The sequence below is a fragment of the Sminthopsis crassicaudata genome, chromosome 2 (assembly GCF_048593235.1).
Source record: "Sminthopsis crassicaudata isolate SCR6 chromosome 2, ASM4859323v1, whole genome shotgun sequence".
In the NCBI taxonomy this organism is placed as follows: domain Eukaryota; kingdom Metazoa; phylum Chordata; class Mammalia; order Dasyuromorphia; family Dasyuridae; genus Sminthopsis; species Sminthopsis crassicaudata.
In genome coordinates, this window is record NC_133618.1 from 227,182,748 (window position 1) to 227,197,408 (window position 14,661).

The window sequence follows — 14,661 nt, forward strand, 5'->3', positions numbered from 1 at the left end:
GAGGCAGGAAGAGAAAGATTGGATGATAGTGGGGGGGGGCAAACCTTAGCTATCAGCCATGAAGAAGATACTGTCTGACAGGATAGATTTTAGGGCTAGATTTGTATTTCAGACACAGAATTCAAACCCTAGGAGTTCCAGAGATCAGACATCCCACGGTTCAAACTCTGAAATGTAAGCACCATTCCAAAAGACATAAAGGTTTGGATTCTTTTTTTAAAAAAAAGTTTTTTTTTCTTTTTAACCTAAATTCTATTGTTGATTTTATTTTTTTAATTTAGTATTTTTATTTTTCTCTCAAGTTACATTTAAAACAACTTTTTACATTTGTTTTTGAAACTTTGATTTCTAGATTCTCTCCCTTATGGCCCCTCAAGCTTCTATTAAGAAAGCACATGTGAAGTTATGCAAAACATTTTCATAAAAGTCATATTGTGAAAGAAAACATAAACATAAGTCTCTTCCCCACTAAAAAAAACTCTCAAGAGAAAAAAAGGCTTGGATTATAATGTTGAACTTAAGATTCAGAAAAAAAAAAAGGAATTCAAATTCTGCCTAAAATACTTGCTGTGGGATTCCACACAAATCACTTGGCTTGTTTCCTCATCTGTAATATGGGGATAATAATAACAATCATGTCACAGGATTATTGTGAAGATTAAGTGAAATAATATTGAAGGACTTAGTAAACCTCTTATTCAATCACTTTAGCTATGTCAGCTATTCCTGTGACCCCATTTGGAATTTTCTTGGCAGAGATTTTGGAGTGGTTTTGCCATTTACTTTTCCAACTCATCTTACAGGTGAGTAAACTGAGGCAAACAGAGTTAAAGGACTTGTCCGGGTCACACAGATGAGATTTAAACTCAGATCTTTCTGACTCTGGGCCCAGAGCTCTATATACTGTGCCATGTAGCTGCCCTTGTAAATAAAGGCTGGTTGTTATTATTTGCCGCAATTTTACCCCTACTTGGCTCTGTTATCTGGAACAATTTATTCCCCTCACTGGGTCTCATTTTCCCCATTTATCAAATAAATGCCCCAGATGGAGTGACAAAGCTAAGGGAGAAGGTGATCCAGTTATCATAGAACATAGTAACATGGTGTCTAACTTGACAAAGCAAAGCAGAGGGTAGTATTGTCGAGCAACAATGGTCCTCCATCGTCCATCCATTGTTTTTCCAACCCAATTTTTTCCTTGTCATGGCACTTGCAGGGCCTCATTCCATAATCTATATTCCTTTTAGGCAGGGGGAGCTAGATCAGAATAGATAGTAGCCAGTCAGTCCATAAGCATTAGTAAGTGCTTACTATGTGCTAAGTACAAAGAACAAAAACAGTTTTGCCTTCAAATTCAACACAATAAATATTAATTAAGAGCCTTTCCTCAAGGAGCTTACAATCTTTAGGGAGGGAGAAGAGAAGAACAACACGCAAATAAATATGTACAAGTGATATACAGGATAAATAAGAAATAATTAAAAGAAGGAAAGCATTGAAAATAAGAAGGGTTAAGGAAGGCTTCCTGTAGAAGTTGGGAGCCTCCATTGTAATGAAAGGAAGAGATAAGACTCTCCTAGCTCCATCAAGTCCCAAAGAGAGATGAGATTTACTTGTCAAGAGCAAGAGTCATATGTCCCCACTGCTCCATAGCAACCTCCCCCAAGACTTGCTGTTTCCAAAGACCATCGTTTGCCCCCTACCTTGTCCCCTGGAGGGGTAGGAAGCAGAAGCTGGTGACTTGAATCCACAGTGGCCTATACCTGATAAGACCCCTCATATTCCCTATGGTCTCTAGGGGGAGACCTGACTGCAAGAGACCCAAGCAAAGAAAGACAAGGTGAAGCTCCAGCTGCTGTCCTCTCAGCTCTGATGCACACAACAGTTGACCTCCAACACCTTCTCAGACGTGCTTCTGCTTTAGATCTCCAGCTTGCCTAGATTCATCGTTCCCTCCCTTGGGTGCAGATATTTCCATTAAGTTTTGCAGCCCCTTCCTTATTGAGACAGAGTACCTCCTACTTCTTTTAGGCTCACATTTCAGGGGACAAGAGGCTACATCAAAGAAGCAGGAAGAAAAGGGTACCAAAGGTAAACTCTGTTTATTTCTCCTTGCCACACTGGAACGGGACAGATAATTCTGTCCCTGGAGGATCAATACCTGTGGCAGTGATTTAGCAGGAAGACTGATCTAGGATCAATTGAACAGTGACCCATTTCCATTGCCCCTTTCCTCCCTCTTTACTTCTCTGCTGCTCCTTTTGCCCTTTCATCCCTCCAAACTCTTCTCCCCACTTCATTCTATCTGAGGCTTGCCTTTTATCAAGAGCCAGATATTTCTCTACCTTCTAGATGGCTAGATGGTTCAATGGATAGGACATTGAGGAAGGAAGAAGACTTGATTTCAAATCCTTTCTCTGACACTTACTAGTTATGTTATCCTGGGCACATCACTTAATCTCTATTTACCTCAATCCATTAGAGAAGGAAATGGCAAATCACTCCAATATCTTTACCAAGAAAACCCCTTGAAGAAGGTCACGAAGAATTAGACACAACCAAACAACAATCCCTATCGATTGTTGAGTTTTTGTTTTGATTTTTTTTATCCTTAGGGTTGAGAGTTCAGGGAAAGAGATCGGAAAAGTCCTTTATAATGATGATGAGCAGTATCTCCCACTCTTGCATCCCCCTCTCACATGGTTATTGTTGATATTAAATCTTCCAGGATTGACTGACAGGGAGCTATTTTAAAGGAGAAACCCCTTTTTTGTTTTCCAAAAATTCCTCTCCATCTAAAGTCAACTTGCTTATGGTTGCTTGGTTGTTGTCCTTTGTTCTCAAAGAGAACCAAAATGATATTACTATATTAGAGTCAAGTTACGGTGTGTCTGACTGTGGCTGACCAGACCAGTACAAGCTTGGAATCTCTGCTATAGGTGAGACACAAATAGACTCTATAAACATTTGGGGGGGGGACTCGTATAACTTCTTCTGAGCTAATTCAGTTCTGCTTTGCTCATAGAGCACAGTACCTTCAATTCCGCTTTGCTAATAGAACACAGCACCTTTTCTGATGAGGGCACTCCATGTGCTGGGCGGTCTTGTGCCAGGCTCTCCCATGTCATAAATCAGTTCTAAAGTTTTTAAGAGAGACCTTGAGAGTGTCCTTATATTGCTTTTTCTGACCACCTTGTGAGCACTTGCCCTGTGTGAGTTCTCCATAAAATAATCTTTTTGGCATTTGGCACTTGAACAATGTGGCCAGCCCCACGGAGTTGCATTCTCTTGCAGCAGAGTTGGAATGCTTGGCAGTTTAGTTCAAGAAAGGACCTCAGTGTCTGGTATCTTATTTTGCTTATATATATTAGGCATTTACTAAAGTCAGATCAAGTCACTTCAGATTGAAGCAAAAAGCATTTATTAAATGCTTGCTATGGGCTAGACACTGTGCTAAACCCTGGGGATGCAAAGAATGACCACAAAGCAACAGCAAAACCAGCCCCTTCTCTCTAGAAGCTTACATTTTTAAGGGGAAGATAATAGACTGATAAATAATACAAACAGGATATATACAGGATAAACTGGAAATAATCTGAGAGATATTCCTTCTATTTCCCTCTTTTTTTTTTTCTTTCCCCTGCCCTGGAGATATAGTACAGACTGCAGTTCATAATCTCATCTCCCTCCCCGGGGAAAGGGGTCAGTTACATATTACCTAGCCCCAAACCCCTAAGGGCTGACGAAGCAAATGAGATAGAGCTGTTAAAACCAGGAAAGGGCTCCTTACTTCTCTTCTTCTGAAAATCACCTTTGCTTTGACATCGTTACCCAGGAACATCTCATTTCCAGAGAGAGACAGACCCAGACCAGGAGCAACTGAATAGCTGGATATAATGGTAGGAAATTCCCCATTATGGAACTATCATAGGTCAGTTCCGGAAGTCTGGTTTAGGTCCAGGACCCTCCAGAGATTCAAATAAATAAGGTCAAGGATTCTGGCAACGCCATGTGGACAGGGGACCTATTAAAGGTTTGACGTACACACATACTTGAATTTTAGGCACTGCATTTGGAATGTAAGGATGAAATGCCTTCATTGGGCATTGTAATATCTGATGTAGGACTAAACCCCAATAGTAAAATAATGGATGTGTATATTAATTGGTTTGGGCAACTGCCTGATCAAGAAGGGTTAATAACTTGCTCAGGATAACAGGCTGTATGCTTCAGAGTTGGCATTTGAACTCAGTTCTCTCTCCTCAGCTCTCTTCATAATCATAGCTAAATTAAAGCATAAAATGCTTTAAAGTTTGCAAAATATTTAATGTTGCCTATCATATTTGATAGAGGGTTTGATATCATTGATCAGGCAGTAGAACAATATAGTGGGATGAGCATTAACTCTAATCAGAAGTTGTTTTTGTTTGGGTTCAGTCTTTTCTTAGTCTTGTCTAACTTTTTGTGACTCTATATCTTGACAAAGATACTGGGGTGATTTGCCATTTTTCTCCAGCTCATTTTACAGATGAGAAAATTGAGACAAACAGGATTAAGTGATTTGTCCAAGGTCACACAGATAGTAACCATTTGTGACCAGATTTGAACTCAGAAGATGAGTCTTTCTGATTTCAGGTCTGGAGATCTATGCACTGTGACACCACGTAGCTGGAACCCCAAAACCCCAGGTTCAAATCCTGCCTCTGATTATTAATTACCTGTGATCTTCCAAAATTTTTACAATCTTCTCAAATCCATGATTTTCTTTATCCACCAACTTTTTATCATTTACAGCCTGGATGTATTCTCTTCACCCCTAATTATTCATGAGCTCTGTCAAAAGATACTTTCTCCCTATCCTGATAATGGGGAACCTGCAGACACCTCTCTGGCCAGTTCTAAGTTCTCCCAAATCTGATTGTCTTCAAACAAAAATGAATTTAGGGAGCCATTTTTAAGAAATTTTAAGAAATCCGACTTGGAAAGGGCTTCCAAATGATACCAGAAGTTGGTTTCCAGTTGGTTGCTGACTTGGGTAAAATGTTGTCTCCTCTGCCTCTATGTCTCATGGTATAATGGAAAGAGAGCTAGATTTGGGGTCAGAATCTCGGTTCAAATCCCGCCTATTACTACCTCTGTGACTTAATTTGGACTAAATGGCACCTGAAGTTCCTTCAGGCTCTAAATTTATAATCCTGTGAATTGTTACATGGGAATGACTTTCTTATACCCTTGTCCATCTGTCAGTGAAGAGTTGAAAAGTAGAAGGGGTGGGGGTGGAGTGGGAGAAAGCAGGTTGAATGATGGGTTTGGATTAATTCCGAAAAGCAGGTGATTTCTTGGAGAGTTTGAGGCTCTATCATCTAAGTGATTGTTTATCTTATTTTATTCACAATTCAGGTGCATGGCCAGAGAGGATTCAAGTTCCAGAACTGGGCAAAGACCTATGGCTGCTCCCCAGAGATGTACTTTCAGCCCACATGTGTGGAGGAGATCAGACAGGTGAGTGACACCGTCAACAATGGGAGGCTTAAACTAAGTCTCCATTAGGGATGACCCACAGTTCTACTCACAGAAAAGCAGTGTGGTATGATGGAAGAAATGCTGGCTCTGGGTTGCAATATTATATCTGGCACTTACTAACAGTGTAACTTGGACAAGTTATATATTCTACCTGAGACTAATTTCCTCTCCTGTAAAGTGAGGGGGTTAGAATAAAATACCTCTGTCCTTTTAAAATCTAGCTCTATGAGAGTATGAGCACAGCAATTTCATCCCTACAGTTCTCCTATGGCAGAGACCCAAGAGATTGTCTTTCCTATATCCAGAAAAGTTCAAAATTTCATGGCAAGCCATTGTGGAAAAGAGCTAAATGAATTTATTCTCAAAGAACCATGATGGCCATTTTCATTTCTTCCTGCCTGAATTTGCAAGGGTGAAGAATTTCCTTTGGGGGAACTCCATAATTCGACTATAGGTGATCCTCTGTATCTAAATATGGTCAGTTCTGCTAAAGTTTGTTTTGAAAATATGAATGTGTCTAAAATAAATTGATATATTAGAGAACTATTTGAATATAACTTAAATTTTGAGCTTGTTTATGCTCAATTTCTTCCTTAAGAAATAGCAAGAATGCAAGAAACTGCCCAACTAAACTGAACTTGAAAGAATATTCCAAAGTCATACATGTCAAACATCTGCCAACTGCCTCAGTTCCTTTTATTCTGCAAGAGAGGAGGGAAGGGAAGGAGGAAAGGGAGGAGAGAAGAGAGGGAGAAGAGAACAAAGGAAGGATGAAAGAAAGGAAGGAGAAATGGAAGGAAGTAGAGAAGGAAGGAAATAATGGAGGAAGGGATGAAGAAAGGGAGGGAGGGAAAGGAGGGGGAAAAAGAGGGAAGGACAGAAGGATGGAAGGGAAGAAGGAAGGAGGGAGGGAGAGAAGGTCCTAAACCTAGTCTTGATATCTCTTGTAGGTGTTGGACTTAGCCAAGAAGCAAAACAAACGTGTGAAGGCAGTTGGGGGAGGCCATTCACCCTCAGATATCGCCTGCACTGATGGCTTCATGATCCATATGGGAAAGATGAACCGGATTCTCAAGGTAACCTCATAAATGATGACCTTCTGAGACCCCCAGATTCTGACAAGCTTTGCCTTCCTTTCCAAAGACTTGATGTTTAGGGCAGGTGCCCTGGGGAAGTAGTGGAGGTGGGAAACCACTATTAATGCCCCATTACACCTGTAAATTGATGCCTTTAAACTTTCCCACAGTGAGAGTGCAAGGCCCTCTTATTCTGAACTATTGTGTTCTTTGCTGAAAAGTGAGCCTTAACTCAGGGAGAGAGTCTTAGAATGTTGGAACTGGAAGGGATTCTATCTTAGAGATCACTTAGTCCAACCCCCTCATGTACAGGCCCAAGGAGACTACCAAGCTCATTAATAGCAGAGCCAGGACAAGAGTCCAGCTCTCCTGGGCACTCAGCCTAGTGCTCTTTCCTATAGCCCAGACACAATAGGGGGTTAGAAATATCTTCTGGTGATGATTTTTGGCAGAACTAGTTCTTTTAATCAGGTGCACACTTCAGCCTCTAAGAAAGAATGCTGGATTTGGAGTCAGGAGACTTGAGTCCTCAACCCATCTGTGCCTTTTACCAACAATAGTTAGCCTTAATTAAGCAATTATTATGTGCCAGACACTATGCTGAGAATACAAAGAAAGTCAAAAAGTTGGTTCGTGTTCTTAAGAAGCTTAGAATAATAAGGGAAACAGCTAAGTACAAGTAAGCTATTTACAGAGTAAATTGGATATAATCAATAGAGGAAAGATCCCTGGTATTAAGGGGGATCAGGAAACGATCCTGCCTTCTTGTCAAAGGTAAGATTGACTGAGATCTGGAGAAAGCCAGGGAAGCCAGCCAGTAAAGATGTTTTGGGAGAGAATTCTAGAGAGAAGAAACACCCAGTGAAAGTGCTTAGAGTCAAGAGATAGAGTATTGCATTCAAGGAAAAATCAGGAGGTCAGTGTTACTAGATTGAAAAATATGAAAGGAGAGAATAAGATGTAAAAAGGGTGGAAAAGTAGGTCTCTGAGCAAGTCAATCCCCTTTTTAAAGCCTCAGTTTTCTCATCTATAAAATGAGGAGGTTTTGAAGATGACCTTGAAGGTCCAATTCTTGTCTAAATCCAATTCATTACCATGCAGGCTCATTGGTGTAAAATGCCTCTTCCTGAAAATTCCATCAAGAAATCAGCCATGGTAGTAATTAAGGGTGACTAAATTAGCAGAATTATGCTAATTGATTTCTCTAAAGTATTTGCTGGGGCATCTAGTTATCCTTTTTTTCCTGTCCAGATTTTCTCCTGCTGCTTCATTAATTAAAGAACTCAGTCTAGTTTGGGAAGAAGGCAAAGGGAATTCAGAGGTCTAGTGAGACTGAGGACCTTCTGCAGCTATTGGAGTCCCCCTGGGTCAGTGACCTGGCAGCTGCCCAAAGAAACCTGACATGTAGTAGGGGAATGGGCTCCATTACCTGGATATGTCTGTGTAATGATCCCTGCCAGAATCTAGCCTCATCCCGATATTAACCGTGGGCCTGCTGCATAATTGCTCCAGGCTCTGTTCCCAAATCAGGATCTCCTGGATTACTTTTTTCTTTGTAGTTTTCTTCTCACCATCTCCAATTAGCTACACTTAGTCCTCCTCTCCCAGGAGAGAAGTTCCATTAGGCTGGGGGCATTCCTACCACAAATGCAGCCTGCCCATAGACAGAGTCAGAAGGGACCGTAGAAACCAGCAAAATGAGACTCCAACCCTCTCATTTCAGGGATGAGAAAACTGAGGCATTAATTTCAATAGACTTGCCATGGAGAGAGATATCTGCATCCAGAAAAAGGTCTGTGGGAACTAAATGTGAACCACAACATAGTATTTTCACCTTTTTGTTGTTGGCTTGATTTTTGTTTTCTTTTTCATTTTTTTTCTTTTTGATCTGATTTTTCTTGTGCAGTATGACAATTGTGGAAATAAGTATCAAAGAACTGTACATGTTTAACATATACTGGATTGCTTGACATCTAAAAGAAGAGACGGAGAAAAGGGAGGGAAAAAATTGCAGCACAAGATTTTGCAGGGGTGAATGTTAAAAACTAGATACATATATTTTGAAAATAAAAGGCTTATATAAATAAATAAAATTTTTAAAAAGAAAAAAAGAAAATAGAGGCATTTAAAGGTTAAGTGACTTAACTTGAGGCACAAATCTAGTAAGTATGAAGCAGGATTTGAATTCAGGTTTTCTTGACTCCAAACCCAGTGCCTGTGTACTGTGATATTTAACTGCCTTTACCTTCTAGGGAAAAGGTTAGCTCAATCACTATGACTGACAAGGGCTTCTTGGGACAGTAGAGTTACACTCCAGCTCTGTTCTTTTGCAGGTAGACAAGGAAAAGCAGCAAGTCACAGTGGAAGCAGGTGTCCTCCTGATGGACTTGAATGTGGAGCTGAGCAAACATGGCCTGGCCCTCTCCAAGTAAGCAAGTCCTTCCTATCTTAGTGGTGACTTCTTTTTTTGTTGTTGTTCTCAGGCTGGGGCTAAGTGACTTGCCCAGGGTGGTCACACAGCTAGGAAGTGTTAAGTGTCTGAGACCAGATTTGAACTTGGGTCCTCCTGAATTCAAGGCTGGTGCTCTATCCACTGAGCCACCTAGCTGCCCCCTTAGTGGTGACTTTTTGCCACAAGAGAAGAGACTGATTTCCTGGTTCTCTCTAACCCAAGTCTTAGCATCATAGATTATAGTGTGGGAAGGGACCTTAAAGGTCACCAACTCCAGTCCTTTCGTTTTACAGATGAGGAAGCTGCAGCATAGAGGGATTACATGACTTGAGAGCAGCATCTGTTTCTCTTTTATTTTTGACAGGATCTGGTAGACTCTCATTTGATTGCCCAAAGTCACACAGAGAAATAAGTGACACAGCTGGAATTAGAATCCAGATCCTATGACTCTGGGGCAGCTAGGTGGTGCATTGGATAGAATTGCAGACCTGGAGTCAGGAAGATTCCTCCTCATGAATTCAAATCTGGCCTCAGACTCCTACAAACTCTGTGACCCCAGGCAACTCATTTAACCCCATTTGCCTCAGTTTCCTTATCCTTAACATGAGCTTGAGAAGGAAATGGCACATTGCTCCTGTATCTTCGCTAAGAAAACCTCAAAGGGGGTAATAAACAACTACAAATGACTATATAATCAGAACCTCTAATTCTAAAATTCAGCTCATTCTCTTCAACCCTATCATGCTGTCCAAGTGGATGCTTGAATTTCTGGAAAGAGAAAGAAGAGCTTCTACTAGAGTTATCCATCAAACTGGTGAGGAGGTTGACCTTGAGTTCTCAAAAGTTCTACCAATAGTGTATAAGCTGTAGTGTAAGCCTGTTAAGGCTTTGAATTTGGACCAAAAGACTGATTTTTGTTCTGAGGTCCAGCCTCAGTAAGATTGGAGAGCACATCACCGAAAGGGTAGTAACAATTTTGGGATTTGGTCTATTGACTTAGAAGGACAGAAGGAGAACTGTATTTTAGCATCCTTTAGGAGAAGGAACAAGAACTCATCTGAACCTGGCACTTTAAGGGTGGTAAAGAGTTCTCATTTTATTAAGTTGTTGATTTTTGCCCTTGTTCTCAAAGAAGACCATGAAATCAGGGAGGTGATGCAAGTAAACTGGAAGTAGTGGAAGAATCAGCATCTCCACTTTACAGACAAGGAAACTGAGGCTCAGAGAGGTTTGTGGGATTAGAAGATCATAGATTTAGAACTAGAAAGCACCAACCTTATCTTTGACAAGAAAGAATCAAATCTCAGAGAGAGACCCACTCAATGTCACACAGAGAATAAGTTATAGAGCTGAAATTTGAACCCAGGTCCTCTGTGACTCAAAATCTAGCACACTTTCCAGATTGTGGAACTTTCTCATAGCTGTATAATTAAAGAGTGTGACACAGTGAAAAAAAGTTGGAAGCAACCTCAGGATTGCTCCTTGGGTAACCTTGAGCTTCGAGTTGGACTGGATGATCTTAAAATCCCATAGATCCACAACTCTCTAAGTAGCTCTCTTTCCACCCACATTGGTGACATCTCAGCTCTTTTGAAATACTGGTATATAAACAAGCAGATCATGTGCTTTGTCTGCAAGAGTCTAGGAAAAGATGAAATTTTACTTTGTAAAGGCAGAGATAGAAATTCTTTTTTCTCTCCCAGGGTATTGGCATTTTGATGGCCACCAAAATCAAGCCAAAGGAATGAATCTCCACTTGTACCAGTTAGGAGAATTATTCTGCGCTTTGTGACCCTGAAAACAGTATTGATAGCTATCTGTTCAATCAGTGCCTCAAGGTCAGGATTTAAAATTTCTGCTCACGGTCTTTCAGTAATCATTAACTTCCCATAACAGGGAGGGAGGAGCTGTCTCTTGAATTCTTCGGAGCTCAGTAGGAACTTTTCACACCAGATCCTGTGACCAATGAGGACAGGAAGGAATTTGTTCTTATTAATTATGAGCATTAATTTCTGGAGCATTAGAATTTCTTTCACTCTGTTCATCTTAAGAATGTGGTCATGCTCCCTCTCCTGGGGGAGTGTACAGTCCCTGCTAACTCTTAAAAACGGCTGTGTTCCAGTGGTAAGTTTCCCCCTCCCTGCCCCCCCCCTTGCTCTTCTGGAAGCAACTCAGGTATGGGGGTTGGGGGGTTAACGAGATGAGCACCAACTCTATGTTCAAATCCTACTTCCAACACTCATTATCTCTGTGACTTTTGGAAAATCACTTAACCTCCCTGAATTTTACTTATTCCAATCTGCAAAATAGAAATAGAAGCATCCACCTCTAAAAGATAAGAACAATAACAGCCAAAATTTATATAGCTTCTACTATGTGCTAAGCACTTTTGCAAATATTATTTTATTTGATCCCTTCAACCCTGGAAGATAGCAGCTATTATGTTCATTTTACAGAGGAAGAAAATGAGGTAAACAGAGTTAAGTGTCTTACCCAGAATTTCACACATCTAGTAAGTTTCTCAAGCCAAATTTGGACTCTGGTTGTCCTGACTCCGGGCCCAGTTCTCTTTTCATCAGTCTACCTATCTGCCTGAAGGGTAGTTTGTGAAGATTGAATGAGATAATATATGCAGAATCCATTGTAATCTTAAAGGACTAGAATATTATATATGTGTGTGTATGTGTGTGTGAATACTTATATATATATATATATATATATAGTATGCATGTATGCACACACATATCTTTTAGAGTTTTTTTTTAATGTTAAAAAATGTGTTTTAAATGTAATGAGGGAAAAAATAAACAATCAAATACAAATAAAAAAAAAAAAAGGTGAACCTGGATGTTAGAATTGGAAAGGAAGATGATAAAACATGGTAGGCTGAGAGTAGACTTCAGTTTTCTGGCCTAGGGTTGATCTGCATTCTCCTTTCTGACTGCTAATGGATAAATAGTCTATTTTTCAAAGGAAAATTAATCACTTCTTCTGCGCTACCTCTTTTTCCGTTTTCTTTTCTGGGGCTGCAGCTTGGGAGCTGTATCAGATGTTACTGCTGCTGGTGTGATTGGGACAGGAACCCACAACACGGGGATCAAGCATGGCATTTTGGCCACTCAGGTGAGAATGGAATTCCATGCCAGAATCACAGGCTAATGGTGACTAATTCGCAAAATCATGGGCTCAGGGAGAGGAATGAAAGTGGGAAAGGCCTCTATTTCTGTTTCCATGAGAGCCAACTTTTTCCATGAGAGGTGAGTGCTCTGGGATCAAGTGCAAACTTCCATTTTTGTGGCTGAATTCTGTCAAGGTTTAAGGGAGGCTTTCACTCTTGAGTGGCTTTTCTTGTAGCTCAGACTAGAGGTGATAATATTTGCTTCACTTCTTTGGTGGGGGAATAAATAGGGTTGTTAGAATCCTGAAGTTTTTTAAAAGCTTCCTGTAAATGTGAACTTGTTACTGTGATCCTGATGGGCGAATAACAAGCCACTGAACAGCACTTGTGCAAGAAGATTGAAGACTAACAGGAAATGTTCATACATTCTATGGGTCTGGAGTCTCAGATCCTTGTAACCTAAAACAAAGTTTCTTAAACTGTGGCTTGTGACCCAAAGTGGGGTCATGTAACTGAATGTAAGGGTCACAAAATTATGGTTTATTATCAGTAAATGTTAGATTTGTATATCTACTTTATATACCTATACACCTGGATGAAACTGGGTCTTGAGAGGAAAATGTTTATAAAGTCCTGGCCCAAAACATATCATGAGCATCTGACTGGATGCTAGGGGTGATGATCCAAATTGCTATAAGAATAACTAGCATTTATATATCAATTTACATATGTTGTATCTTTGATTCTCATAACAATCCTGTGAGTAGGTTCCTAATAGAACCTACTAGTATAATAGAATACTAATATATACTCTCTTTATCTTTGAGGAAACTGAATCTCAGAGAAGTAAAATAGCATTCCCAGAGTCGCAGAACTAGGAGACTTATCTTCCTGAAGGATTTGAACTCAGGTATTCCTGACTCTGAAAGACTCAGGTTCCTGAATTCAAATCTGGCCTCAGATGCTTTGTAGTTATAGTGTCCCTCAGAAGGTCATTTAATCCTGTTTGCCTTAGTTTACTCATCTGTAAAATGAGCTGGAGAAAGAAATAACAAACCACTCAGATATCTTTGCCAAGAAAACCCTCAATGGGATCATGAAGAACTAGACATGACTGAAATCAACTGAACAACAAACATCCTGACTCTTAAGTCCAACACTATCCATGTACCCTTGGCTACTTCATAGTTTTAAGTTCCAATTGGGTTCCTGAACTCCAGAGCTAAAATGGAACACCACAATTTATTCATTTTTATTTGAGATCATAAATTTTTAAAGCTTTTTCTGGTTCCTTCCTTTGCCCATCTGGTAAGAGACCTTATTTTATCCTGCAAGCTTGGACTATGATTAATCAGAAATTAGTTCAGCATTATCTGTTCTTTCACCCTGAGCATAACAGCACCAATCGTACTTGTCAAAAACAATTTTCCTCCAAATCAGCAGGTAACAAAGTGTGGAGGAATATTAGAAGGAGGGAACAAGAGAAGGGTTTAATTTGGAAATGGAGGCCAAAGGGGATGTTATGGTTAATTTCCCAAATGCCACCAGCTGTCCTGAGCTCCACACCAAAAGGAAATTTAGAAATAAGTGCAGCTGAGGATGAATTTTCCAGCCCACTGTGCATAGGATTGCCATCATTGTTACTAATATTACTTAAGATCATAAATTTAGAACTAGAAGGGTTCTTAGAGCCCATTTAGTATCATCCTCCTCATTTGATAGAGAGAACTGAATCTCAGACAGATGAAGAGACTTGCTCTAAGACACAAAAGTAGTAACTGTGAAAAGTGGGATAATGACACATAACTCAGAGCCCTTTTGTCCAATTTTCCTTCCCATTTTACAGATGAGGAAACTGATGCCTCCCTCCCTCTCTACTTCTCTTTCTCCCTTTCTCTTTTCCCCCCTTTCTTTCTTCCCTCCTTCCTTCCCTCCTTCCCTCCTTCCCTCCTTCCTTCCTTCCTTCCTTCCTTCCTTCCTTCCTTCCCTCCCTCCTTCCTTCCTTCCTTCCTTCCTTCTCTCCTTCCTTCCCTCCTTCCTTCCCTCCTTCCTTCCTTCCTTCCTTCCTTCCTTCTCTCCTTCCTTCCTTCCTTCCTTCCTTCCTTCCTTCCCTCCTTCCTTCCTTCCTTCCTTCCTTCCTTCCTTCCTTCCTTCCTTCCTTCCTTCCCTTCCTTCCTTCCTTCTCTCCTTCCTTCCCTCCTTCCTTCCTTCCTTCCTACCTTCCTTCCTTCCCTCCTTCCTTCCTTCCTTCCTATCTTCCTTCCTTCCTTCCTTCCTTCCTTCCTTCCTTCCTTCCTTCCTTCCTTCCTTCCTTCCTTCCTTCCTTCCTTCCTTCCTTCCTTCCTTCCCTCCTTCCTTCCTTCCTTTCTTCCTTCCTTCCTTCCTTCCCTCCTTCCCTCCTTCCTTCCTTCCTTCCTTCCTTCCTTCCCTCCTTCCTTCCTTCCTTTCTTCCTTCCTTCCTTCCTTCCTTCCCTCCTTCCTTCCTTCCTTTC

General features: G+C 40.7%; 1 protein-coding gene across 2 annotated transcripts in view; it reads left to right on the top strand.

Moving 5' to 3' along the window:
- The first annotated feature begins 3,734 nt into the window (after positions 1 to 3,734).
- Positions 3,735 to 14,661, top strand: part of LOC141555473 (L-gulonolactone oxidase) — a 44,623-nt gene continuing 33,696 nt past the window's right edge. The window contains exons 1-5 of one of the 2 annotated variants that reach the window (XM_074288386.1): positions 3,735 to 3,899; positions 5,401 to 5,502; positions 6,474 to 6,599; positions 8,933 to 9,027; positions 12,084 to 12,174. In XM_074288386.1, coding sequence (XP_074144487.1) covers positions 3,897 to 3,899; positions 5,401 to 5,502; positions 6,474 to 6,599; positions 8,933 to 9,027; positions 12,084 to 12,174 — 417 coding nt within the window. In that variant the 5' untranslated portion in view covers positions 3,735 to 3,896. Of the gene's footprint in view, positions 3,900 to 5,400; positions 5,503 to 6,473; positions 6,600 to 8,932; positions 9,028 to 10,997; positions 11,176 to 12,083; positions 12,175 to 14,661 lie in introns of those variants that run through there. The other variant, XM_074288387.1, reaches the window with a different exon arrangement.